Here is a 25,136-nt window from a genome sequence, read left to right as displayed (position 1 = left end):
TATACACGAGCTTATCTTTAAAAGTTTTAGAGTCTGAAAACAAACTTACAGACACCACTTTCGTCAGGGACATACTCAGGAGGTTGGGGGCTTTGGTTTCTGTCTCACTGGAGTTGCTATTCAGCCAATGGTTTGTTTCATCCCAAACCCTTCACAGTAGCAGGTTTCAACAAAATGTGTGTCTTGGTTGACATGGAACTTTCTTTTGTCCAAACTGAGCCATTTTACTGTGTAGTGAGGTAGATAACATAAAATGTGAGGTTACAATCAGGCCCTATTAGATACAGTCTGATGTCTTATATACTGCAAGAACTGCATTTCACGTGTATATCAATAGCAGCTTCTTTGGCAAGACCAAGGCATTTCAGGCCTTGAGGAGACAAAGCTGTGGAGCACTGGAGGCAGAGCACAGCTCAAACTGAGGCACCACCACGGCCTGAGGCCACCGCAAAGAAGGGGATGTGGTTAGGTGAGAGAGGTCACTTCGTCCCAGAAGATAATCTGTGCCCCTTGTTGAAGAGGAAAGCAAAGTGGGGCCTGCAACTCCTGCAACTTAGAACCTGCAAGAAACACCGAGCAAATATTAAGGTGGTTTTATACTGCAGAAACTGAGCTAGCTTTAAATGAATTTGTATGCTTCACCAGGTTCACAGTTGTGGATAAAAGCGTAGGCTTTCCCACCGTGGGTGCTTCTCAGGTGGGTTTTGGAGGTGTACTTTTTTCTGTGCTTCCATGGCTGTGGTGGTAGCAGCACTTGAGACGCCTAGGTTAAAACTAGGGTAGGTCCACATCAGCTGCATTTGCAGTGTCGAAGACGTGTTACAGAAGGGTTGTTGCCACTGTTTGTTCTTAGAGTGCCTCTGTTGTGCAACATCTCAGAGGAAGGCAGGGGTGAGCCCCCTGATTTTTAAGCTGCCTGAGTGATAGAGACAAAATATTCCCCACGACAATCTCAGAAAAGTAGCTGAACCTATGAAAGATGGGTTCTCATGGATGATGGTAGAGCAGGCAAACGTGTTTTGTCCGTGCTTTAGGAAACTGTTAGATGTAGAAACAAATAATTCTTGCTGTTACACTTGATAATTAGCAAGTTATTTTCAATATGTGTATTATATCATACTAAATTCTGTTGAGCAGTGAAAGGTTTGTTGATTACAGCCGTAACAGTACTGAAAACTCTAATGTATGCACTAGAGAAATTTTACTGAAATACAAAATCTTGTCCTGGATGTGGACCCAGGCTGTGGGGGGCAGGGGGCTGACCACCAGACCACCAGGAAAGTAGCATTGACAGTCATATGCTGGCTAGTTATTTTTAGAAGTAGCTTTCTTTTCTGTACAAGTCATGTGCACTGACAAAAATTACGCCTCTTTTCTGGCTTCCTATATCCGATAGAGAAACGCATCAGTGAAACTGTCAGCGATTCAGCCTCCTGCCAGCGCAGAAGCAGCCAGTGCCTGTGCCTGCATCCCTGCGATGCTAGCTGGAGAAGAATGATCTTCCCAAAAGCGCCAGGGAAGGAATGTCGGAGGCCGATGTTTCTTTTCACTTAGCACAACGGAACAGCGCTGTGTCAGTAAAACCAAGTGAGTAGCGTTCAATGTTAGAGGTACCGTACCCCAACTTTTAGAGTTTGGTATGCAAAGCTGAATTTTGGAACCTGAAAAATCAGAGCAATTACTTTAAATGCAAGCTGTAAAGCATCATGCAATTAACTTGTCTGTTCCGTATGAATACATTACATATTATTATTACTTTAATTTGCCATGTTAATTGATGTGGGGCAGCAGGCTTACTATGTAAAAATGAGTAAGAATAACATCAAAGTAATGTGCTAATTCACTGAAAGTATATTATTTGGGTATGTTTACACTATATAATGGTAAGTACAAATTGTCTTTGTGCCTGGAGTACATGCTTCAGTAGTAGTGAAAATGCTTGATTTGCATGGAAGCTGTAAATGATATTTATAACTATATGTGTATTTATCACTCCTCTCTTTCCTCAACCGTGTATTTGATCTGGGAAGTATTGACATCAGCTTTTCTTCTTTAAGGTAGTAGTCTGATTTAAAATGTACATCATCCCAGTTTCAGGGAGGTGGAGAGGAAGGGGAGGGAAAAAAAGATGATGAACAGTCTTTTGCTATTTTATGTTTAATTTCCGTGTACGGTCGGAATGGTTGCTGAACTGTAAGATTATAATGATTTTCTGGGGGAAAAAATACTGTTGTAGTTTATATTTCTTATATTTATCTTCACCATAATAGTGTTTTTATGGAAATAATCTAAGGAAAATCTCAAAAGGCGTTGCCCAAATGTTACAGCAGTTCTGATACTCTTAGCTCCAAGATCATCTTCCAAGCTGTACAGTGACTTGCTCTATCTTCTTGTAGTTTAATTTAAATAGAGCTAGGGGGCAGTCTGTGAGAATTTGCAGTGTCATGTCTTAATTCTGTGCAGACTAGTCATTTATTATTTACACAAAATATTTTAAAGATCCTGAAGAAAAATGGAGGAGTAACTCGGTATTTTTATAAATACCTTTTAAAGTTCTTGTATTGTTTTAATTGGTCTTCTGTTCTTCCCCTGACACCGTATTTGATCCAGGAAAACCTGTGTCAGCTTTTTTTCTCTTAGCCTGTGTTAAAATGCACGTGATTATGGTGTTCAGGATAAGATGTGGTGGCAGGGTGCTTCATCCAGTGTCCAGTGAGCTCAAAAAAATAGCTTAGTTGAAACAAATATAACTTTTCCCATCATCTCCTCATGTATCTCAGCTAATTCCTTTTTTTTTTATATAGTCTTTCTTCTGCAAAGCACTTTGGAAGCAACTTCTGGTTTGCTGTACTAGACAGTAGAAATGGGTGCACAGAATCAGTTGTTAGGGGAGAACTTCTTATAGAAGTTTCAAGCTCTGGTTTCTTTCTCATTTTTGTGAAACTTATAGAAATTTTCAATACCTCTGTCAAATTGAGTTACATGCAGACAATCAGTTCAAAGTTACAGGGTTAGTTGGGGACACTCAAAAAATTCATCATTACATAAACCGAAGAAACCAGGCTAAAAATAGCAATGTATTGTTACAGAAGTCAACCCCCAGTGCATGGCAGGATCAAGCAGAGCCTCAATTATGCATAAAAGTCTGCCTGTATGAAACCTATTTTGCGACTACTTCATGGTGAATAATTGTAAGAGTAATTGGGGAAAAGAGGATGACTGAAAATGGAAAAAAAAAAAGATTGGTGTCACCTTTATTTTTATACCTTTTAAAAACTGGACTCTTAGGGTGTCCAAGCTCATGAGTGTAATTCCTTATAGCAGGTTATCTGTCTTAAATGAGCTGTAAGCTAACAGTTGCGGATGTTAAAAAAAAATTACATGAACCACACATGAGCAATATGGTATTTTTTTCTAACATCAGCGTAAGCTGATCTGAGTGCAGGCCATAAACATACTGTACCTGTGACAATTTTTTTTCTCTATAATGTAGTGAGCAGCTCTATTAACATACATTGAAGTGTGTATTGTGGAAGATCAAAACCCATCCAAACATTGTACTTTATCCCATGTCTGTTCTGCCTTCCGTGTGTTATTTTGCATGGGAGTTTGTTTGAGAAATCTTTTTCTCGAGTGAAAATTCACAATTTGGAAGTGATCAAAATAGCAAATTTGCATTTTACCTCCATCAAAATAGTGCAATTGGTGATAAAACAAATTTGCCCAATTCTGAAATGAATGAGCGACATGAATTTTAAGATTTTCTCAGGTAAAGATATTCTAACCATTGATATCACAAAAGCAATGAGTTGAACTATGTTAGATCATTTGTATTTAAATGAATTGCCATGTGAAGGAGCAAACCATTCAGACTGTCTTCTATCCTCTATGCTGTAGAGAGACCAAAACTAAATTTTATTTCAAAGGTTTTATTTCAAAGGTGATGTGTGTGTGTGCGTCTATCCGTCTGTCTATTCATCTATCTCATGTTCATCACTGTAACAGATGGTCAGGCATTACCTCTTAGTTCCAGGCTCAGTAAAATAAAATGGTATATTACATCCCACTCATGCAGTTTCTGACAACGGCATAAACTCTGTGGGCTGAGCTCCAGGCGATAACCCACAGTGCCGTAACCAGAACTTGTATGATGCTCCTGTTCCAAGTCCTAGCCTGCTTACTCTGCTGCTCTGACAGGAGTTTGAGTGATTTCTTCCCTATGCCAGTAGGCTAGGATATGTATTTGAAATGTTTGGGGCAATGTAAGTACTGTAGAAACGTGTAGTTTCTTTGCTGCATGGAATCTATGCATTGTCCTCATAGAGCTTTCTACACGATACAATAGAGGTGATCATTCTTGGAATGATGATAGACAGTGAACTGGTACCTTAGGACAGGGATAACTTTTCCTGGAGCTAAATAAAGTGTTAGTCAGTGTCATTCTTGTGCAAGTTCAGCTAAGACATAAGTAGGGTTTACATCGCTTTGATGGACAGGGCTGCATATCTTATGCAATTAGGCAAAAGAAATCAAGTAAATGGTACTATTTGAGGTCTGCAGTTTTCTTTCTCTTTTTCCCCCAATTTTATTATCTAAGCAGTGCCAGAGGAGTAACTGAGAGCAGAGGCCCGTTCTTCTGTGCCATGCTAGAGAACCCTTGTGCCGGTGAGGTCTTTGAGATTTTAACCAATGTAACTTTGGGTTTGCCCAACTTGTACCTGGGTAATAATATAGATACAAGATGTAGTAACTGCAGTATGCTATCAAAACATAACAAAGCAGGAGACTTGTGTCTTGTGAAATAAACTGTTTGGGAAAAAATAAATCAGATGCAGACTTCAGTTTTAGCTGGAAATACAGCAGCAAATTTAGTGAAGGAGTCAGGAAAGTCATTGTCCTGGAACTGACACTGAGTGGTAGAAAGCAAATGCCACGAGCAGGGTGAGGGTAGTGGTGGGAGCTGCGTGTCCACATTGGAGTTGCATTCGGTCCTGAAATTGACACATATGATTTTGAAATGGATCTTTAAGCAGCTGTTAGGTTAAAAAATAGGCCTCTGACAAGTACCTCTCTTACTTGAAATTAAAACTTGTTGGATTTGTTATATTATGAATATTAAAAAATAATTATTTTTATCTTGGGACATCTGTGCACCACTTGCTATTTTATTTCGCACAGTCTCTTAGCATCTGTACGTATATGTGCATGTATACACTTTGTGTTACTTTTAAGTTTTTATTTATGTGGGTATCTGTCTATCTTCAGGCTTTTGCCTTGCAGAATTTGGGATTTAAGGATGTTACAATACCGTAGTCTGTCAGAGCTGGAAACTGACTGAAGGAGGGAATAGGAAGCCAGATCTCGCTTAGACTAGCCACAAACGGCTGCAACGGTTACCTGGAGTTATCTCGGGTAAGGCAATGGCCTTTCTGGTAACTGTAGTGGGTTTAGGGGCATTGGGTGAAGAAGCCGGCAATGTGGAAACGGCAGATAAAGTTTGCAGGCTGATCGGTTTCCCATGGATCTAAAGGCTTTGGTTAACCTCAGTTTGCAAAACTGGTTGGTTTTGTACAGCCTGGTGAAATCTCCTCTCCAGATGCACAGCCCGGCGCTTGGGTTTTATGAAGAAATACGCCATACCTGGCTTCTTTTTGCCCCTCCAGACAGACAGACCGACCGACCCCTTTCCCCAGGACGGGGCTCGCCGGCACCGCGGCGGGGGGTGCCGGGCCCCGTGAAGCGGCTGAGGCGAAGCACGCCCTGCGCTCCCCTCCCTACCCGGCGCTCCGCTACGGGCTCATCCCGGAGCCGTGAGCCCACCGCAGCCCCCAGGGCCGGGCGGGGCAGAGCGGGGAGGCGGGATCGCCGGGGCGGAGCGGCGAGCTGGGCTGGGCCGGGCCCGGCCCGGGGGAGGGGGGAGAAGCGGCGGGGCTGGGGCTGCTCCAGCCGAGCGGGGAGCGCTGCAGCAGGCGCTCCCGCAGCCACTGCCCGGCCGCGGGGCCGCCATGCCGCCCTCTCGCCCGCCCTGCAGGTGCGCGCCGTCGGGAAGGGGTGGGGGGACCGGGTCGTTTTCCTGTTTACGCTCTGCCGAGGGGCGGTGGGCGAGCAGGCCGGCCCGGGCGGGGGGCGGCGGGGCCGGGCCGGGAGCTGAGCCCCGGCGGTGTGGGGTTGCCGGAGGAGCCGTTTGCCTGCCCGCTTGTTGTCAGAGCCAGCCGGGAGGTGAGGGGCGGCCCCGTCGCTGTCGTGATGTGTCTCTCCCGTCGCCGGGAGGCGCGGGGCGGCCGCCGGGACCCGGCCGCCGGCGGCTCGGCTGGGCGCGGGGCGGGCCCGGTGCCTGCTAGCCCCAGCTTTTGCCTCCGCGGTGGCGTTTAACCAGCCGTTACAGCCGAACGGGTTGCTTTGTTGGCTTTCACGGCTTCAAGCCTCATTTATTTCCTCCCTCCCCAGATCTTGGGTGATTTACTGGAACGTTCCAGGCGCTCTATAGATTAATTTACAGTCTCAGGTTATTATGATTGAGAAGTACTGCCGAGTGCCAAATGTGCGTTAGTAACTAATTTTTGTCTCTTCATCTGTGCAATGGACTTTCCTCTCTGTACCTCATCGTACACTACTTCAAAGTTGTTTTTTTGGCTGGAGGCGGTAAGCTGTGTGTTGACGATGCGTTTGCAATATTATGGTGCTAAAGGATGCAGTAACTGTTTGTCCTCTAGGTGATGAAATAAGATGATGAACGCCTAGACTCAATAACAGGCTTTTACCGTGTGTTTACTTTACACACCACAATTATTGTTCTCCCATTAAGTAGTGGTACATTTCTTGTATTAACGCATAACGATGGACTTCTGAGATGGGTAGGTGCCCATTAATCGATTATGGTTTGCCTCGAATGCTATCACCCAGACTAAGGGCCTGTGTTTGGATGATACTTAAAATGCATATTGATGAACCCTGCCAGCATATTGTATCAGCATGTATTTACATAGCGTGGAAATTGTATTTTGCTAATATAGTTTTTGAATGTGAATGTAAACACATGCAGACTTCACAAGATTAATGGAGAAGGCATTAGAAAATACCAAGAAAAGTATGTGTGCACATATACTTTCTGAATGAAAATTACTTTATCAGGAATATATGTCTTTAAGTCATGATTAAGAATATATAAGTCCTTGTGCATTTTACACCGCTTTCTCTTTCTGTCTTTCATCTTTTTACCTGGTAAATGTTCATAAATATACACAAAATATTTTAAGGGTCTAAACAAGCAAGTAATGTTGGTCCTGTGAAGAGTTTGTTGAAGCTGATGGGACTGTTTGTGGACAAAATGCTATGTGATGCACCCCCCCCCCTTTTTTTTTTTTTTTTTTAAATAATGGATCAGAATCTTGGGCTTGGAAGGGAATTCTGTACTTCAGTTAAATTCCTTACCTTTTTATCTTGTTGTGTATTATGTTATGAAAAAGGAATACTTTTAGAAAAACTGATTTGTCTAAGTCAGTTGTGAGGCACAATGTCTGACTCTCACTCCTTGCCTTTGCCCAGTGTCCTGTTTTCACTGCACCAGTGGCCACACTTCTCTGGATTTGTTAGGTCTACTGCCAAAATGATAAGTGATTCCTCACGGAGTTGAAGTGACTTAGAATTGATTGGAACAGTCCTTGTCTTCTTGTATAGGAATACACCTTTGTTGCTTTCTGTATCCAGGATTTTCAAAGAGAAGAGTAAAATTGGTTGGGATTGTTTGTAGTAAATATTTGGCTAGCTTATGGTCCTGACTTCAGTGGACAGCTTGCAAATTCCTTACAGTATTAGGGAGTAAGTCCCTCTATTCAAATAGAGGTGAATTCATTAGAGAGTGATGTGGGTTGGAGAAACATTTCTTCAAAAAGGTTATTAACAAAATTGTGAGAATCCCATAGATGGGTACTGCAGCCAGAGAGGCTCCCTGCAGTCACCCATCTGGGCAAGTGTTTCAAAGGTGGGATCTTAGCGTGAGCTTCTGCAGCATGATGTGACACAAGAAATTGCTGATCCAGGCAGCTAGAGATGTTCACAAACTATAATTATGACGGAAACGAGGGATGAAGGGACTTAATTTCCCTTTGCTTTCCAGTATGCAGTGAAGGAAAGCTGGAACATAACCCATGTTGCGAAAAGTGGTAAAACTCCCTGTCTGGCCCATGGCTTGTGCCCTCTTGTATCTCAGCAGGTGCCTGATGCAGCAGCAGGTGGTCGTGGTCCTCACCTCTGCTGGCGAGGTGAATCTAGCGTCATCGCCCAAGAAGCAGCAGACTGACAAATCTCTTCCTCCTCGTGATCAATAAGCGAAAAAAGTCTATAAGGCTTTACGGGCACAGCTCTTGTTTTAGTGAGGTATCCACTCAACTGGTATAGCTATTGGCGGTGGGGATGGCTGCCTGCCATGGAGTTGGTGGTTTCTCGCTCCCTGCTGCAAGGGAGCTGGGCCTCGGGATCTGCGCCCTCGTGGAGGAAAATGCACGAGTCATGCTGCTGCAGCTGCTGTGGGTTTGTCCTGTGGGTTAAGATTGCTTTCCCAAAAAGAGGAAACTTAACGCTACAGTTGAGGCGTGAAGTCAGCACTAAGAGCACTCAATTAGGCGGCATCCTTTGACTAGGAAGAAAAGCAGGGTAGGGGAAACAGATTTTCAGATCTCTCCCTCCTGTGTGTGTTTTTTTGTTTTAAATCTGACTGGTTTCCTTATTCCCGTGTCATTTGTCCCTGGCCTGATTTGTGAAACAGCGAGGCAGTGACAAAATTCACAGCAAGCTAGAGGATTTATATTCCACATCACCCTCCCCCCCCCCCCAACATAATGTTTCATATTGATACATTAAACACATACACGGGAGAATCCTTTTTTTTCCCCTTTTCCTTGCAAACCCTTCTGATTGAAGGCGGAAAGCTATACTTGATCAAAATGTCAGGCGGGCATGAGTGGCTATGCTGCTGCTGGAAGGTGTCTGTTATGAACTGTTTCTTTGGTTTTGGGGTGTGCAGCACACTGCGGGGGGCTGTGGTTGTGTCTGTCCTCTGTTTGCCTGCAAGGACAGGGTGCAGGCAGGCTTCATGGGGTCTCTGGGTACTTCCCGATGGGTTGCAATGCAGAAGGTAATAGTAAGTGCTAAGAAGGATGAGGTACTCCAGGTGCGATGCTTTGTTCTTACGCCTGTGCTGCTCCCAGTCTCTGGCCAAGCTTGAAGAAACAGTACCAGTATTTCAGCTCGGTACTGTATAGCACCGTAATGACATGCCTGCACTTACTTAGGCTTAATGACTTGTCATGGAACCACAGTTTATGCTTTAGGAAGACTTCTGGCTTATATTTGGAGCTTTCAATATATACAGTACTCGTCATAATCCTAATAAGCCTTCTGATTGTTATTTACCTTGTTTTAAAGGTGTGAGCTGTGCTTTCAGTTGCATGCCTCAAATTCCATGTGTTGTGCGGTCCCATGGCCTTGACAGCTAGATGAAACTGTTCCCTGCTCTCAGTGATTCTGTTCCCTGTAATTCTCATGTGTTGTAGTTAATCATTAGGCCCCCTCTTTGGTATTCTACATGTAGATCCCACTGAGGTGCCACTGTTTTTCTTCTGTTGCCTTTGTTATGACTAGTATGTATGTTTTACAGGTTGGGTTTTGTTTTTTTCAACATCCTTTTTGAAATGCAGACTCTATGACTACCCGTCATACCGAAGTAATGACAATATCAACCTCGTTTACAAGAACAGAAAACAGTCAAGCCGATCAGGGAAGTTATACTTGTTTATACAGGCAAGATTTGCATTTACCTTTTGGTTACAGTGTCAGATTAGGATTGTTTATGTTTCATTCTGTGTTCACTTAGTAGGATTTAAAAGTCTATTAACAGCTATCAATTTCTAGAAAGGAAATTTTCTTAGAGTAGTCTCACCCGTTAGTGACTGATTTTGGGATCTTCCCATAGTGTTTCTGTAGATATCTGAGAGTCGTTTTCCCCAAAATCCAAGATTCCGTCCAGACAAATAGCTGTCCCAGTACACCAGTTAGAGGAAATCACAGATTTGTTTTACAGAAGTTCAGTCAGAGCTACTGCTTCCTTGAACTCAGCCTTATCTTAAGAAAAGGTAATTTATTCACTGACTCATTTTTCAAGTAAATTTAACCTTTTCTAGCAGTGCTCTCTCTATCTGCTGCTACTCCTGTCTGTTTTTTTTTTTTTTTTGCTTTCTGTCCCACATGCCATCTGTCTTATTTTCTGGTTTGTTTTCTTTTTAAATACTCGTAGCTAAGGCAGCAGATAGAAAAGAAGTATGAATATTTATTAACCATCACTGCCACCTTCGTTTTAAGCAGAAGAGGTGTGTATGGCTTCCTGCCAGGTCAGGTGATGCTGCGATTGCAGAAACTAACTGGCATCTGCCTAGGTTGTTATCTGGGGGGGACGCTACAAGGAACAACTTGATACTGTCAGTGGCTCAGCAGTGCTTTCATGCAGCATCAGTAGTCACTGTGCACAAATAACATAGTAGGTAGTGCTAGTCTGTTGTTAACTGTCTTGTGGTCAAGTAATGCCCCAGTGTGGTGGCAACGGCATTATTTTACTGTCAACTTGCACAGCATTTCTATAATGCTTTTTAAGTAGTTATACGGAACCCAAAAACCTGGACATTTCTGATAAAACTGGATATAATATTGTATGCAGGTTTTGGTAGCTGTTACAAGCCTGGCAAAGCTTTGTAGGCCGGAGAGTGGCTTGAGTTCTTCCTTCATACTTTCTCACAAAGGTTTAGGTAATTCAGAGAAGCATTGAAGAGTATAAAAAAAGTAATTTTACCCATTAATATTATTTGTATGATATTTAAAATAGATATTAAGAAGAAATTCTTCACTTGTAATACATAAGTAATGTTAGACTTTCTGTACTCCCTTTTTTTTCCATACTGGTTGCTGATCAAACCTTTTGCAGTGAAGCTGCTGAAGACTGATGGCAAAAGGTGGCAGCTGTGATAACTCATGACATAAAACCCAGGCAGTGCCATCTGTCCCAGCTCCGAAAGCTTCTAAAATGCAGTTGTTGTCTGGTAGATGCGTGGTATGAGTGGTGACATCCTGGTGACAATGAGTGGAGAATCAAGGAGATAAAACTTTGATTCGTACTTTGCTACGGAACAGACTGCTGAAATGTGTCCAGGTGTGTGGTGAAAGATTGAATTTGCCTGCTGTAAGCCAGTCACTTGTGTAGATATGGGCCAAATGATTGACAGCTATGCATCAGCTGATGAACATGAAAGCCCCCTTGCCACCCAGATGTGCTGGGTCAAGTGGCAAGCAGTCTGAGTAGTCATCAGAGCAGTTAGGAGATGAATTGAGAACCACAAAGGAATGACAAGGGTGGCTTTCTGCCAACGCGGTGAGTTGTTCTCCAGCCCTTATGCTTAGCTGGAGAAATTTAATTTAATAAATTTAATAAAGCAATTTGGGGTTTTCTGGTTTTTGGGGTTGTTTGTTTGTTTGTTTTCCTTTCTGTGTATGATGCTGAGCTGTGTTGGTTAGATACGCCTTCTTATTAGGGGTCAGTAGATGGTGGGAGGTGGCTGGCATCATCATATCACTGTACAGAGGCTAGGCAGGAACTTGTGGTGACATCTACATTTGTGTCCTGCTACAGTCATTCTTAGAGGATGAAAAGTAAAATCTCCTGTGTTGAGCTAGTGCCCATGTAATTACTCACTGGGACGCATTTGTCTCCTTATGTACGGGAATTCTGCATTTCTTAAAATTGAGCCCTGCAGCTAACTGATTGCTCATTGGATAAATTTTCAAGTGCGTTATTTGTTTTGAAAATTGGATTTCCTGTTGTAATGTGTGATTTATGTTGGTACAAGTAACACATTGGTTGTCATCAAAAGAGATTAAGGAGCTGGAAATTAGTTTTCTTTTCTCCTGTTCTGTTGACACTGTGCACTTGATGCTATTGTGTGAGTAGTAAGTTTCAGTGTTTTGTCAACTAGTTGTGTCCTTTCCTGAGCCCTGCTCTGGTAGTTTCCAGTCCCAGGCTGAGCCTGGCAGGTAACAGACAGGTTTTATGGGAAGGGGACAAGAGACTGATCTTGAGACCAAAATTATACAGCAAGTACAATAAATCCAGAATCTTCTACAGGCAGGGTGGGAAGAGCAAGTAACATGAACCCCAGGAAAAAAACAGACCTTATGCAGTTGCGCGTGTTGGTGACTTCTGGGCTCCATGAACGTCAAGATGTGGAAAGTGGTTCCTAGCCTTTCTGCTCAGTTCTGCTCACGCTTTGGATTAAGGTGGTGAGAAGAGCAAGGAAGGTGCGTTCCCTTCCTTGTTTTCCTCCTGGGAAGGAAATGGGCACGCTGCTTCTCTCAGAAATGGGGCCCTGCTCCACTATGAGCAAGCCACGATTGCAGAATGCCGTGGGCAGTCTGCGCAAATGCCAGTGGAAAACCGAGGAGGTTTGCAAAAGGAAAGCTGACTGAGCTGAAGGGGCCACCTGTAGCACCAAACCCAATTTTAAGGTGCTTCTGAGGAAACGTGTATTTCTTTGTATTTGGTAACTGTAATGTCTTTACTTTGTCATGTGGGCAAAATTATTGTCATCCCTCAGTAAATGGTAACAAGCTTTTAAAAGCCTCTCTTCTGGTTGTGTTTTTTCATTTTGGTTGTGTTTTGTTTTTTGTTTGGTTTTTTTTTTTTTAAGTATCTGGTAACTTTGTAAACAATCAAACTTCCCATGGATGTCACTGAAATCATGACTTTATGGCAGTACTGAGTACAGTTTTCAACTCTTAATTGCTTTGCAGTCAGCATTATATTGCATTTAAAATAAAAGTTTTACTTGGTACTGTGTTTTGTAATTGTTGTTTAAGTCTTGACTTCTTCATCCCACGTAGTATTTGTCCCACGTAGTATTTGTTGTGAATTCTGTGATGAAAGAGCTGTGGATGTTTAATTTCTCACTGAAAGGCTCTAGGATGACAGCGTACTGTGTTATAAATCGGGATTTACTTTATCTGGTTGTATCTTTCTTTCTGCTTCTCTTCACTTTTTTTTTTTTTTTTAACTTCACCGAGTCCAGCAAGCAGATAGTACAGAAAACCAATTTTGACCTGTGGAAGCTAGTGCCAGGTATTACCTGTTCATTAGGTTAGCTCAGCCATGTGTTACAGGTTGGAAGTGTGCATTTTAATCCTAGGTCTTGTAATAGTTATTGATAAGAACATGAACCTAGCTCTAGTAATATACTTCCTACAGGTAATGCATCAGTCCTACAAATCACTGATGTACCCAGATGGGGTAGATGTAAGCTGCTTTTCCTATTCTTTTCAAAGATGTAGGTCTCTACCTAGTTTGGACAGCTTTTCAGAGCAACTGTGAAAAGGTCTGAATTATTGCCTGCCAAATTTTAACACCAAAAGTGGAAGCACTACGGCCCCTCAAAAAAAGAGGCTTTAACATGGACCTAAAAAACCCTTGAAACTCTTTAATATATTAACTATTCTGTCTGGCTTTAACTTGAGGAAGGGCAAGCAATTACTTCGATGTAGCTGTAAACAAGTGAAGACAAGGTGTTGTTTGAAACATGTTGGGCAGTCTGAAACACTCCCCACTACCAGCTATGTCAGGCAGAACTTGTGGGAAAGTTAGCAGATTTCATCTTAGGGCCCCAACTCTGCAAATGTGTGCTTAGGTATTACAAGCATAACTCATGTAAGTGAGTGGTCCCTCTCAATGCACTTGGTAGGTGAGTAGAGAGCTCAGCAACGTCGCGGTGCCTGGTGATGGGGCTGAGATGGCTTCTATGAAAACGCAGCAGTGGAGGAATTGAAGCTATTTGTAAAATTAGGTCAAATTTTGTGAAGTGGTTCTTCCCCCTCTCCCCCCGGCCCCGCCCCAGCAAAAAGAAATACCTATCTTCAGAAATGCTGAGTTTCTTTGTCGATACTGTCAGTGTAAGATGTTTGAATTTTAATTTCAAAATCAGCCTGTTTTGTTCAACAAGAGCACCTCAGTTCAATAATAATATTTAAAACACTTGAGTAATCTGAAAGTAAAGTACATACTGCTATTGTTTTACCAGAAAATGTCTACACTTCTGGTTTTTTATGCAACAGTACTCTAACTTAATTCAAGCATATTTTAAACTTTTTGTTGGTTTTGGGTTTTTGTTTTGTTGTGTTGTTTTTTTTTTTTTAACTAAGCCCTGAACCGTCTCAGACTGAACCTATCCAGAGTTAAGCAAATAAAGTCCAGATTAAGTACGGTGAAAAAAAGAATAGCGTATAGCTGTTTTGTATGGACCATTCTGTTCTGTCTTTTCTGTGCACATAGAAATAGGCTGCTACCTTGATTTACCAGAATAATTTCGAGCAGGCACTTAGCCACGCACAAATGGTTAGAACACAGAAAAGTAGAGAAAACTTATTTTTCTGTTTCTGGGAAGAAGCAAGCAACTACTCAGAGAGACTCTCTAATTAGGTAGGTAAATGTAACTGCGCTATGACATATAGCAAGGGGAATTCAGTTTGAGAGGGGAGTTTTTGCTTTGTATATAGCGCAAGGTGACTCTCAGTACAAGACCAGAAACTGTGTGTAATGTTGTACAGGAATCCGGAGATAGAGGAAGGAAAAATGGTAATAAAGGTTTTAAGGATGTTTCAGAAGAGCAAGAAAACTAAATCATTCTCACTTCCACAATACCTAACGGAATTTTGCAAAGAGAGCGGAAATAATTCATTGCTGCTTTTAAAACTGCCTTCAGGCTATGCACTGGGTAGAGGGTACGATTTACTGTTGATCACTGTAATTTTAAGGCACCTAACGCTGCCAGTATCTGAACACCTGCAAAGCTGGTGTAATATAAGGTCACACTCAACAGACTGTAACACAATAAATGTTGCAGATTAAGGAATTGAAAAATAAACAATAAAGGTTTCCAGTGTTAATTTTGTACATTACAAATGTACAGGATTTTCTGTTACAATTAAACTGTTCAATATGTTACTTAATGTAGAGTGTATGCAGTGTGACACAGTTAAGGTTGCTATGGAAACCTGGCATTTTGGTTCTGTTAACGGTGTTTCAGATAGGAAAACATTTGCATTGCATTACTGTGAGACTCCTTTCTACCCCCACTCCTAAGCTCCTTTGCTTTTCAGTTGGGAGGTAGGTGACAGAAAAAGCCATGGCCTGGAATTTGCATGAGTCAGGGTCGATTGAAAAAAGGGATGTTGAGCTGAAATTTGAAATTACCTTCAAGTAGCTCTTGTGTCTTGAGTTGCTTTTTGAAGTGAGGAAGTGTTCAAATGTCAGTCTTTCACAGCGTAGTGTCAGTGGGCTGTTAATTTGAGGGTCTTTTTCTAAAAACTTGAAAATGATGGGTACTTTTCTAAAGAAAAGTTTCCAGTAATTTTCATAGTGTGATTATGGATATTGTTGGAAAGGTACTTGACCTAAAAAGCAGTGACCATCTCTCATACTTCCTGTTAAATTGATGGGTTTATTCATATTTTAACACTTTCTTGTTGCATGGCCTTATTCTGTAAAGCATTGAGAACATGTTAACCAAGTTTCTTTGAGTACAAAGGTAATATTTACAAATATAAACCTAACTTTATGCTTAAGCATTTTGGGACCTAAACTAATTGTAAGTAGAAGACGATTTGTGGTACCTAGGATTTATGGTACGAGTATTTGTGCCAAGCATCAAGCCGCATCGTTGAGTTTTAAGTGACTCTTCAGATACCTGTCTCTTTCTGCTCTGTCTCTACTTTATTTACCGTTGGTATAAATGCCTTTATTGGGTTTGTGAGAAAAGAGCTGAGAAGCAAGAGAGCAAGTTTGCCATGAAGCTGAGAACGTGCATTTGTCTTCTGTAGTCTGTTTCTCATCTCATGAATGCTGGCCTTAGGTCTCAGCAGTACTCATCCTTCAAAGCATGCGGTTGCTGAGACCCACGGAATGAGGTGGCTGCTCAAGGAGTTAGGTCCGTGGTTTTCTGCCTTCTGTGGCAGTAGTAAGGATGTGCTTGCAGTTCAGCTGTGTGCAGCAAAGCCTGCTGGAAGTGGGTGTAAGCCAGCATGGGAACTGCAGGTATGGAGCTACTTCTGCTGATTGCCGCAGGTAATTTATGCGATAATTTTGGGTGGAGGAGTGGTAGCAAACAGCTGAAGTAGGTGAATGGGAGGAAGGCGAAGGGCAGTAATACTTCAAACTGGCAGCTGCTTGCTGCCTGGATGTATTTTAACAGCCTGAGAGGCATGCGTGAAAGCCCAGTTTCTTTCACTTGGCACTTTGGCTGGCCAAGGTCCCCTTGACCACCAAAGGACGTTTGCTGCGCATCTCTCTGTAGTGATGCTGCTGTTTTGGCAGTGCAAATCTCCCTCAAGCCCTGTGTAAGCTAATTCGTAGAAGCAACTCTGATGTATGGCCAAGCCTATGATACGTGACGCTGTGGATCCAATGGCCCTTAACAGCGTTCTGTGTATGGAACATAGAACAGTTATTCTGGTTGCTCACCTGGCATGAAGGTGGCACCAGACAGTTGGCTGATTACGTTTGCTACCTGACTTGCTCTCGTAACACACTGCTGCATAGAAGTGGTGAGGATGGAGTGACTTTCTGTTTGCTGCTTCTGTCCCTTTGCTTGGTTCAGAGAGGGGAATCTAAGAAGTACTTGGTCATGTCCCGTAAAAACCTAGTAAGAGATCCATAACTCATTGGCTCTGGGAGTGATGTGGTTATCTGTATGCATATGTTTTGACTTTGTCAAAACAGATGTACAGGCTTTCTTTGAAATGTTTCTAAACAGGTCATGAAACTAGCAGTTATTATGAGTGAGGAAACTGCTGCTGTCAGCTGCCAAAACAGCAAGGTGATGTGAAGGGGATTGCTTTAATGCTAGTTGATGTGTTGAATGTTCATCAATTTTTATTTTTTAAAAATTGCAAGTACTTGGTGTTTTAGTTGAATGCTGCTGAGCATATACATAGAAGTCTTTTGTGTGTATGCCTACGTGCTCCAGGGAGAGGTAAGGAAACAGTGACATCTGTCTTATTCTCTCTGGATATGGTAAACTGCATCCTCCTTGTGTTCTGTAGTAGTGGTGCTCTGATGGTGTACGTCAGTTTAGGATCTGACTCAGAAACACAACATAAGCTGTGACAGAAATGCCTTAGTATGTGGTGTAAGCACAGACTTTATTTAATTCAGCAGGTGTCCCAGGAAAGAAAGACACAGGGGTAAGCCGTTTGCTTGCAGTTACAAGATCTGTGGTTTCGTAGTAACTTTCCAGAGTGACCACAAGGTCCTTCTGGATCTCAGTCTCTCACCTGTAAAATGAAAGCAATATTCTTGACGAGGAATGTTTGAAAGGCTTAGCTTTTTAAATAAAAGTAGCTAAAATTAACTGTAATCTCAATTAACTGGAACCAGCACCCTGCAAATTCTTGGGTGTTTCTGTTGTTTACAAGTATGAGGTTTTCTGTATTTCAGTGGCTACAGAATTCATTCTGTTTATCCAAATGCTGATGTTTTTCTGCTGCCTTATACCTTTTGTTACAGTATTTGGTAGGCAGTGACAGTCCATGAAGATGCAGGATTTGGCATTTAAACTCTGCATACTGTGTATACCTGTACAATGTGAGCGTGAAAGGCTGTGGGATTCAGAAGGCTTCAGCTTGATGCTTACTTGATCCAGGGTGGGTTGAAACAGGGGATACAAGAAAATGAAGGTGTTAATTATTTTTAAACTCCTGCGGCAGTGTTCTTGTTCACTTAAAAATGAAAATCTTCCCAAGTGGCCTGGTTTCAAACAGCATTGCACTTCTATATTTGGTATGGCGTAACGCTCTACCTGTTAATAGTTTACACTGTGTTTTGTAACCAGTTTCTGTCTAGCAACTGCAGCCGATTTACACAGTAAAATACGTTGTTCCTTATAGAAAACACATCTGGTATGTTCATCTGCCAATGAGGGAAGATTAAATCTGGATGTTTTTCTTTCTTGACAACCCTTACTGGTGATGTGGAATTTCTGATAGCTCTTTTGCTTCCCCTTACGTGTGAAACATGACAGCCTGAGTTAGTGGGTAAAAGCCTCCTCCCAAGCCAGGTAGGAATAATTCGCCTGGGGAATCCATTGGAATTGAATCGCGTTTTGTTGTTATTGTTTGGTTTCTGAATCAGAAATGTTTCGATTACATTGATTCTCATTTATTTTATTTGAACTTTGTTCATGTGGACAGGCTGTTGGAGATCCAGTTGGTGAGTTGAAGGTGATTAAGCTTAGCCTGTTCTTACTGTATTAGTAGGAAATGGAAAATACTTGGACTATTAGCTTAATATACCTCTGTAGTGGGGATAGCAATCTCCTAAATATTGCACCCAGTTCCTGTGGGTTTGTTCCCTTTGCCTGTCTTATCTCCCGATCTTATTTTCTCTGTCCTTGACATTCCATAAGGTACAGTAGCCGCATTGAATCTCTCTCTCCATTTGGAGATAGAGAACTTGTGATACGTGTCTGTGTTTAATCTGAACAAGAAGTCCAGAAATCACTTCTGCATACCAATTTATTTTCAGTCTCTTAATTTTTGCATTTCAATTATTTGGGGATTTTAAGAGTGCACCCTTGTTACAAGAAACATGACAGACTTAATACTTTAAAGGTCAGTGGAGTTGTGTGCATAAATAAGGGTTATTCACCTAAGTAAGAGTTGAGTCATTAGCCCCAGCTTCACTGAGGTGGAGAACCTCTCTTAGGTTAGTTTAGCACGCTTCAGTTATGTATAATGGACTTCTTTATAGAGCTTATTAATATTTTAGAAATAACATTACACTTTACATGGTAATTATAATGTGACTGTATAATTATATTAAGGTAATTCCATATATATCTTAAGATAGCTCTAGAATAAACAATTTTTTGTCCATTCTACTTAATATAACTTACTGTAATTAGTCTGTGCTGTGTTTTCTTGGCTTGTGCTAGTGCTTTCTTCAAAGCTTCTAATCTCACTTTTAGCTAGGTCATTCTGCCTGAAGAAAAGACTAAAAAAGTTGTAGCTTACTCTCCTCTTTGCTGGCTGTGCATTTCTGTTGCCTTTCATCTTGAGATGCTGTAGTGTTTATTCTGAAACTTTTATCTTTACTATTACATCGAATGAAATTCACTAGCAGAATATAAAAGCAGTAAAACTCAACCCAGTTAGTCCAGTCATTGAGGCACTAATGAAATACTACGAAGTTCAGCATTTCTCAGTAGAAAACTTTAACATCTCCTGTTCTGTTGCCTTATGCTTAAAGGTGTTGTGCGTGACCCTATCCTGCAACCTTGTTGCTGTGTGTTTGTGTCTATTTGCATTTGCACAACGCCCTGGAAACTGCTTTGGGCTCTCCAGAGGCACAGATAGCAACTCCCGAGGGTCTGATACACTGAAAATGCTTCCCTTCTGTCTGTGATTTGTTCTATAATTTCTTATTCTGCTAGCTTGATAGACGTTTTTAATATTGCTCTTGAAGTACCACGTACATATCTTTCCTTTTTTTGGTCTTAATATTGACTGGTTGGTGTAATCCTTGTCATCTCTCATGGTGCGTTTTTTTTAGTGGTCAGAATTGGCCGCTAAAGTGTACCCAGAACACTTCTTGTTCGTAAGAAGACACTCTGCTGCAGATCTAAGCAGAATCGTTAGTAATGTTTCATGTCTGAAAATGACTGGTGGTAACATTTGAATGTTCGTATTACAGCAGATGAGAGTAAGGAAGCATGCAGTGGTGTGAGCAGACGTGTGCAGTGTTTGTCTGTAGTCTCAGGGGCAGAGTTAAAATAGAGAAGCAAAAATAAAAAACTAATGTTGTAACCACACGAGAGAGCAGGTGAGAACTACATGGTGTGTCTGGGCAGCATCCTGTTCCCTCGGCACCGTGGGGTCTCCCTGTGACATCCTTGGCATGACCATGTCCGCTTGGCTGTCTCACTGGGAGTCTTCTGCCTTAATCTGTTCCGTTGCTTAGACCTCTCACCTTCCCTGCTTGTTTTTCACAGTATGATTGCTGCCACCGTTGCTTGCCTTGTGGGGACCCTGCTAAGGTACAGGATACTACCCTTGACTTGATTTCCTTAAAGCTTTTTTACATATTTCCTGAAGGAGCCGACAGCGCCATTTAAACCTAGATCCTCAGAGGAGTTAGGCTTCTTATTTCCTTTTGTGGATCTCAACTTCAATTTCTATGCATGTTCCCGCAAAGCCAAATAAAGGTAAGACTGTGCTATCGGTCTCCAAAGTTTGTCAGTTTAAATTTTACACAGAAAATAATGACTGGCTCCTTGTCAAGGTAGTCTCCTTCCTTGTTCTCATTGTTGCTGGTTATTGAGGCTGGTTAGATTAAAGCTAGTGGGGCGATACTTGCACACATTGCTCTTCTCTCGTGTGTGTGGAGGTACTTCATGTAGTTCAGTTCCCCATTTGCAAAGTAGGGAATTACAGCATTTTCCTACCTCATGAAAGGTTGAGAGATACTGACTCTACAGAGTCATGAAAATATATCTAGCGAATTGTGTTATTTTGAACATTTATTTTTTATCTGTATGTCATTCCAGGACTTGCAGTGGGCACAGATGGCCAGAGACAAGCTATCGAGTCCATTGAATGTTCTAAAAATAATCAGACATTTCATTGGTTTCTTCATTGCTAGTGCTGTTGGATATGCTGTTGTTCCATGTGCACAGTTTTGGAAAGTAATGCTCACAATTGGAGGACTGATCGTTGATGCTTTAGAGCCAGTGAACAGGATTTCTGGGTGCTTACCCCTGAGTGCAGCAAGCAGGTCCTTCTGTTGTCTCATGAAAATGTTAACTACTTAAACTGCAAGTAGAAAGGTTTATTATTATTCATGCCTGAGAAGGGAGGGAAAAGAGAGGAAAAATAATTGAATTTGATAAATGTATAAAAGTCTTTAGAGGAATTAGGATGCTCTGTTCACATATTTTTTTTTTTAATTTTCCTCTCAAAAATACCGTTCCTTTCCCCTTTGCTTATTCTCACACTCAGAGCATGTTCCTCTTCTGCTGCTTTTAATGTACCGTGACAGGAGGCTGCTGTCCTGCAGTGCCAGGTAGCAGAGCGGGAAGCAGGAGCTGGAAGCAGCATTTCTGGCCATCTTGGGAGAGTGGTGGAAGTTGCAGAGGTGTGGGTATCCAGAATCAGGAGTTCAGTCTGTTCCTGTGGTTCTTTTTTTTTTTTTTCTTTTAAACTTTTTTTTTTGTAGCCTTGCTGGAGCATTCCTGCCCTCATTACAAACTCCCAGTGGCATCCCCAAAGCTCCCTGGCAGCAAGCCTAAACAGACAAAGCAATTATGCAAAAATATGCTAATATAAATGAAAAAAATCAAGAGCAGTAGCACTAACAGCAAAAAGTACTGTATATTTTAATGTATTTTGTTCTTTTTCTCACATAATTATTAGGTGCTGGCGTTGGCTGAATTTGGAGAGTGGCAAATTTTTAACAGGATCGTTACTTAAATGCATTTTTTGTCCATCAGGAATAACTTTCCTCTTGAAATTACCTAATAAAAGAATTAACATTGTTGTAGACACGTAATATAAGCTTTTCACTATTTCTGTTTCAGTGTAGAAAGGATTAAACTGAGCCTGAAACTTCTGTAAAATCAGTTTTGTCATCATTTGAGTTTAGACTGTACTCATGACATGCCAGATGTCTGTCTCTCAGCGTATAAAAATCCCCCAAATATGTACATTTTTAATAGTCTGCCTGATTCAGTCTTTGTCTCTAGCAGGAAACCAAGATTCATTTTAATTATATATCCTTACTAATATTTTAAGCAGTTAATAAAGAATATCTGGGATTTCTTTCTTGGGAGATATTGAAGGACAGGTTGAGGGGAAGTGCGGAGTAGGCTTGCTTTTTTTGATGTAACTTTAAAATGGCAATGACAATTTATTAAGTAAACATGGCTTGTGTACTGTTACTGCTTAAAGAACTAAAAATTGAAAAGGACCTTTCAGAAATACTAGCTTTCAGTAGCAGTTACTGCAGGTTACACTGTGATCATCCTAGCTTTCAGGCCTCTTTTTTCCTTTCCCTTAGAGCCAACTCTTACATGAAAAATCCCCAACAAAAAAATAAACTCAGAGGTGGTGACATCAGACTTCTAATCAGTTTGCTTTTCCTAGTACTAGATTTTCAAAGTATAATTTTCAGCCTTAAATATTCCTTCCAAGAACACCACCTTTATTTCTTCTAAGAAGGTAAGCTAAATCAGTTTTAAGTCGTCAGAGTGAGACCTGATGTTAAATAATTTGGTTGTGAAATTTTTCATTAATTGGTGACTGGATATGAGATCCCTGCATATTTTTATTAGCAAAAGAAAAAAAAAATCACCCAAATGTCTTTGTTACTTCTGGTCTATGGATAACATTCCAATTTTCTGAGTGCCCATCTGTTCTAAATAATTTTTTTAATTGTTTTTTTTTTTTTTTTAAGTTCTTTATTTATTCACCCTCACCGTTTGAAACGACTTGGAGTTGTATTTAGTTGATGTGGGAAGAACAGGCTCCATACCTGCATTGTCATTGCTAACTTTGTTTAGAGTTGATGAAAGCAAACAGCAAACCTTACACTTGGAGAGCTCAGCAATGCCACACTGGTCTGGTGCTGGCACCTCCTGTGGCGTCTGTGGCTAGGTCTAGGCTTAAGTCCTACTTCTTCTCCCTTTGTGCCCCTCTTTGCCAAAGCAGGGGATGGCTGCTCCAGCACTGGGACAGACAGGGCTGTGGGCAGGCGGGGTTTTCTCCTCCTAGCCCTCTGGGAACTGGTGTTCCCTTCATCTGCCTGCAGGGTGCTGGGTGGGGTTGGTAGATCATGGGAGAGGAAGACAATGAATGGAAGGAGCGTGCCACCAACTCTTGAACAAGGTGAGGCCCTGAGGACAGCTCTCACTTCCCTCCATCCGTCCCAGCTGATTATATTTCAGTGAGGTAAGAGGGGCTCTCTCCACTTCCCTCTTCTCATTCCCATGGGTCCCACTGTCCTCGTGAGTTTACTATTATCTTGGTGCTCCATGGTTATTTGGTAGTTCTTGGTGTCGAGGTTAAATGCAGCTCTGGCCCATCAGTGCCCTTGCACATGCATCTCAGAGTGTAGTGAAGGGAAAGCAGGCAAAGAGGAAAGAGTGGTTCCTCTTCCTTTGAACTCTTTGTAGTTTGCTGTAGAGGTTGTAGTTGTATGCTTTGAAAGGTTTACTGTAACTCTAAATGCAGTGCTAACAAAGCCATGGGTTTTGATCTTCTGAAGATCTGAGGACTTGGCCCAACAGGGAAGATAAAGATGCGTTGAAATTCTCAGAAAGTGTGTGTTACAGACTGGACATCAGAGCAGGACAATTTGTTTTGATGCTACTGTTACGCTACTATCACGTAGGTTTCTGTGTCAGGCTGAAGACTGTGACATGCACTAATTTGCGGAGATAAAATAGTGTTCTCTTTATAAAGCCAAAGATGTCATAGTCAAATTTGCCATTTAAAGAGTGACCATTACTGTAAGACTCTACCTGATACATGAAGAACAGAGAGACTAGATTCTTTTTGATGCACTGGATGTATTCAAAATTAATGAGTAAGAAAAAGTGCATTTTGATGGAATGGACTTTAATTGCTGTGGACTGATGCTCCATAAATATGGAGAGAAAATTATGGCAAGTGTTTCTGATAGAATCTAGTGTGATATGTTCTTGGGCTTTTCAAGTAGCTTAGTCTATTTTTGCTACACTATCTCTTGTGTTGACATTTGGCAGTTTGTAGCTTAAGATCCTTTAATGCAGGGGAAAATAGTAGGAACTGATTAGGTCGTCTTTTGCTACGAAACATAATTCATGCGTCTTCCTTTTGTTTGTTATACAGCCCATTAGACTAAAATGTTTAGTAGTAACTTCTGGTTTGAACTTTAATCTGGAATACTGATAAAGGACTCTTAAGTTTACTTATTTTGTACATGTGCACAAGCCATTGAGGTAGATGGTGTGTGTTGGAGAGGGGAAGAGGATGAAACATCTTGGTGGGATTCTTGGAAAGCAATTGTTGTGGCATATTGTTAATTGCAGTAATTGCCAAGCAGTTCTGAAACTGCCAACTTCTGGCTTTTGGGGGCCTCAGTATAGCATTCTGCAAAGAGGTGATGCATTCCATGTCATAAGCCGGTGTTACTGGTCTTCCTTTTTTTTTTTGGTTTTTTTTTTTTGTTTTTTAAGTTTTTAGGAAACCTTCCATAGTCCTGTCTATCTCAAGGTGACTGCAATTCATCTGGCGAGCAGTAGATGCATCGTGTTTCACCCTGTATACTTGTTCAAACTTGTGTGTTGTTCACAACAGTCAAACCTGTGTAAAGAATGTAGATCGCTCTTTTTTTTTCTTTACATTATTTTAAAACTTTCTTATTTCTCACTATTTTATAGAACTTTTATAAAGTGAAAATTATGGCTCTTTCTGGTTACGCTCTTTGTACTGGGTGTTTCCAAAGCTTCTCTTGGTCTTCCTGTCTATAAAACACATGAAACTGGGAAGATGTTTCGGTATAAACTATTTAACAGCTTGCAAAAGATTTTAATCCTCCCAGGGTTTTAAAACTTGCTGCTGCTCTTTGCATTACTTGCTTTGCAGTATGTCTCTTCTCCTGCTGGAGAAACTGGCCTGAGTGCATTTATTGCTTTGTCTCATTGTATACTAAATGCATATCACGTGGCAAGCGTTGACTGGTTAAAATTTTACTTTGCTTTGTCACCGGGTCAATTGCATTTCCACAACTCTGTTGGTTTTTATAGGTGTTGTTGACATGTTGATTTATGAACATCCTGTTTTTAAATGTTATATACAGGAGACTCTGCCTGGATATGAGGTACTGAGGCAAAAAAGAGCATCACGCTTGGCCACTCACCTTGTCCATTTGACTGTACATAATGGAGACCAAGGAAGATAAAAAGGAACGAAGACAAGGCTATTTTGCTCGGTAAGGTTACAGGGTTTATTTCAATATTGATTAAAACGTAGAACTCCTCATTCTGCCTTTTTCACAAGGCTTTAAAATTTTTCAAGTA

General features: G+C 41.4%; 1 protein-coding gene across 2 annotated transcripts in view; it reads left to right on the top strand.

Moving 5' to 3' along the window:
* The window catches only part of NCOA7 (nuclear receptor coactivator 7), a 99,371-nt gene that overhangs the window by 645 nt on the left and 73,590 nt on the right, over positions 1-25,136 (top strand). The window contains exons 2-3 of one of the 2 annotated variants that reach the window (XM_063329675.1): positions 1,397-1,587; positions 24,917-25,048. In XM_063329675.1, the coding sequence (XP_063185745.1) occupies positions 24,999-25,048 (50 nt within the window). In that variant the 5' untranslated portion in view covers positions 1,397-1,587; positions 24,917-24,998. Of the gene's footprint in view, positions 1-1,396; positions 1,588-5,893; positions 6,032-24,916; positions 25,049-25,136 lie in introns of those variants that run through there. The other variant, XM_063329674.1, reaches the window with a different exon arrangement.

This window comes from Chroicocephalus ridibundus, chromosome 3 (genome assembly GCF_963924245.1).
Source record: "Chroicocephalus ridibundus chromosome 3, bChrRid1.1, whole genome shotgun sequence".
Lineage (NCBI taxonomy): Eukaryota > Metazoa > Chordata > Aves > Charadriiformes > Laridae > Chroicocephalus > Chroicocephalus ridibundus.
This window is presented reverse-complemented; position numbering and strand designations above follow the sequence as displayed.